Source organism: Olea europaea, unplaced genomic scaffold (assembly GCF_002742605.1).
Source record: "Olea europaea var. sylvestris unplaced genomic scaffold, O_europaea_v1 scaffold5524, whole genome shotgun sequence".
Lineage (NCBI taxonomy): Eukaryota > Viridiplantae > Streptophyta > Magnoliopsida > Lamiales > Oleaceae > Olea > Olea europaea.
Window position 1 is genome coordinate 27,108 of NW_019263857.1, and position 3,258 is coordinate 30,365.

At 35.9% G+C, this 3,258-nt stretch overlaps 1 protein-coding gene across 1 annotated transcript; it reads right to left on the bottom strand.

Annotated features, from left to right (window-relative positions):
* Nucleotides 1–139: 139 nt before the first annotated feature.
* On the bottom strand, nucleotides 140–883 carry LOC111389027 (SWI/SNF complex subunit SWI3B-like). Its single transcript, XM_023013874.1, has 2 exons — nucleotides 672–883; nucleotides 140–572 (listed from the first exon to the last, which is right to left on the bottom strand). Exons 1-2 carry the CDS (start codon nucleotides 756–758, stop codon nucleotides 387–389), a joined length of 273 nt encoding a protein of 90 aa, XP_022869642.1. The 5' UTR covers nucleotides 759–883; the 3' UTR covers nucleotides 140–386.
* Nucleotides 884–3,258: the final 2,375 nt, after the last annotated feature.

Sequence of the window (3,258 nt, forward strand, 5' to 3'; positions counted from 1 at the left end):
CCCTTCCCCCGGGCCACCAAAAAAAATAATAATAATAAAAGGCAAAAAAAAAAGAAGCCATTATATTCAAATAAATTAGAAAATAATTAGTTTTAATATTTCACTTCCATTAATTTCATTATAAATTCATGCTAGAATCTTGTGAAAATCCATAAATTACAAGAATTTTTAATTAAAAACCCGTACAGGTTGTTAATTTACTAATCAATTAGAGAAGGGATGGCATACATAAATACAAATTCCAAACCGGATTTAAATTATGTCGTATGAGGCATTAGCATTCCCATAAATTTTGCCACTCTCCCATGGACTTTAGCTCAATCGTCATTCTTGTCCGAGGTTTGGAAGAGCCTGAGCTTCTCAGATGAATACTGAAGAGTTGAATATCAATCTGCTTTAACACCATCTCCTACACTTTCCCCGGCTTTTGGTGGGGCGGGTGTTTTATGAAATGAAAGACTCAATTGATCAACAAAAAGAAGGTTCTGTAACTGCTGCAACTGTTGCCGTTTCCTCTCCATTTGCAAATCAAATTCCTCAAACTGAACAATGTCGTCTTCAAACTCTTTTGTCTGCAAAATTCGAATTACCAAGGAACCATGAAATAAGGAGAAAAATGCTTGGAATTATAATCGAACAGCAAAAATCTACACATTTGGACTGCAGTGTACCTGAACAGCAACGCCAGATATTGCCTTCTCTAGCTCCTCGTCTTCCTTCTCAAGCTGCAATCTTGCTTCAGCAAGAGCTTCTTCCATCAAATTTGGGTTGTCGCTATTAGATGCAATATCAGATTCTGCATTGAAAGTTTAAGATCAGACTGACCACTACTACTTAGTAGGGTTCTAAAAGGAGTAAAGCGTGGTAAGGCACAGAAGTCAAGCCTCAAGCCTTGTCAGCCTAGGCAAAGCCCAGATGTAATAACACATTTTTTCAGCTAGAGTGGGTTTTTGTTTGGACTTGCTCCCTTTTTAAATTTTAACAATGATTAAGCCTTTTTTTGAGCTTGCTTTGAAAACAAGAAAATATCACTTGCAAATTTTTCCGCCTAGGTGCGCCCTACTGACTGTTTTCTTGCCTAGGTGAGAGGCAGGGTGTTTTCTCCAAGCCTCGAGCCTAAGCGGCCACTCTCTAGAGAGAGAGAGAGAGAGAGTACGTGTTGGAACGGGTGTTCAAAGGTGTTTAACTATGTCCCATTACTATATTCTCACCAGCTTAAAGAGGTGTATGGGTAAATTAAAAACACAAATCAGATGAAGGGATTCTTCATCACCAAACACTGGCAGCTTAGAAAAAATACCGATAAGATGAACATGGCAGGAATAAGGACGCCATGGCAGGGGTGTGGCTATAATAGAAAAGATAAAATGAGTTGTAAATATAAACTAACAGGCCGAGATGAAAACAATTAAGGATAACTACGGGTTGAGGACCTTGTGGCCAGTGATTAAAAAAAGGCTAATATCAAAGCATCTACTTAGGCGAGGCATAAACCTGAATCCAAAGAAATAAAATAAATCAACAAAAATACATAATAAAGTAATAATAAAATCATAAAACATTTTTAATAATCCATAATAGAACATTTCAATAAAGTTATGAAAGTCTGAATCACAACTAGAAAAATAAAATAGGTTAGGACTTAGGACATGGGTGGGCTCTTCATTTCTGTTCTCTAATCTCCAAATCTTTTTCTTCTTAGTTTTCAGGGTTGAACTTTGTTTTAAACAACCTACAATTCCTGAAAACATCCAGGGCTATTGAGAGGAAGGGAAAAAATACAACCCAAAAAGTAGAGGATGGCTAAAAAAGAAGTCCAAAAAAAGGCAAAACTAAGGAGGGTACATCCAAGCACCTTGAGGTGTATGCCTCAGTTAGGCAAGATATAAATCCCTTGAGAAAGAGCACCCTAATGTAGGAGTAGGCCTAGAGGCTAGTGAAAGCCCCACATGAAGCACTTCTGAAATGATTTCGTAACACTGTAACTGAAACAAATCTCCCTAATGAAGACGGGAGATATAGATGTTTGGAATGGAGTTGATAGGTTGAAGATGAGAATAATTCTCTGTAATGGATAAGTCTCCTGAAGTGTAACGCCCAACTAAAGTTCCAAGGAGTAAAAATTGTTGAAACTAGAAGCAGATGTCTATCATGAAATAGGGAATTGAAGAAACTGATGGTTAGTGTTAGATGATTTTAACAGGCACAGATATCAACAACTCATGTCAGTTTCCAAATGATTGACAATGCAAGAGGAATTCATTGAGTAACAAATCAAAGTACTTCTAGGACCTTCGAGGTGGACATATAAGTATTTAGTAGATGTCAAACTAATAAGTGCATTTATAAAAAACTTGCACAGACAGATCACATTACAATTGTCCAATACTACAACACAAGCGTCCAAAACTCTTGCATACATTGAAAGCAGGTTCCCTAGAAACTTGGATAACATTCCCAATGAATTGAGATGTCCTTAATGCCAAATGATATCCTGTGTGGCTAAAAGTTTCAACATGCTAAATATCCTAAAAGGTAATTAAGTACAATTAAAAAGCGTCCAGCAAACGCCTCAAACTAGTTGCATTTTAACTTCCGGTCAAATAGATTTGTGTTTCTCTTTATCAAAATGCAAAACTCCAACTATATGCTCCTGATGGACACGTACTCCTATTCCAATTCAAACCAAACTAAGATTTGAAACCCTACAATTTTGAAAATTGTGGAAAAAGCCTCAATCTCAAATTGCCCAAGTGTTTAGATAATTCTTTGACGACATCTATAACCTTGAGATTAACTTTCATGTCCTTTCAAACTCAATTTAAGCCCCAGTAACTTATCCTATGGAACCTCCATGAGCTTTATCATGTTGAAACCCACTTGAAGCATTCTTTGATGACATCATTATAGTTCCAGTAATATACATTGTAATTAATTCCTAACTGTATTCTTCTAAACAAAAGGCTATTTACTGGAAGATAAAATTGAAAACCAGTACTCGCAATTTTCCGATGTTTAATTATTTGTATCCAAATATTTAAGACAAAATGACTCCTTAATTGATTTCCAATCATAAACATTTAGAATCTTGAAATTACAAATATTGGCAGAGCAGTTAATCCTCTGTCAATATGTCATTACAATTGCAAACTTTACATAACTTTTTTTTTTGCCCCAAAAAAGTAGTAATAATAACTCAATGTTTTGTAAGTAAAGCCTTCAGGCTCAAGTCATACTTTTGGCTTGCTACAAGCTGGG

Coding starts and splice junctions, on each gene's coding strand:
- LOC111389027 (XM_023013874.1), bottom strand. CDS start 758: ATGGAAGAAGCTCTTGCTGAAGCAAGATTGCAGCTTGAGAAGGAAGAC. Junction 573..671: donor TATCTGGCGTTGCTGTTCAG/GTACACTGCAGT, acceptor CGAATTTTGCAG/ACAAAAGAGTTTGAAGACGA.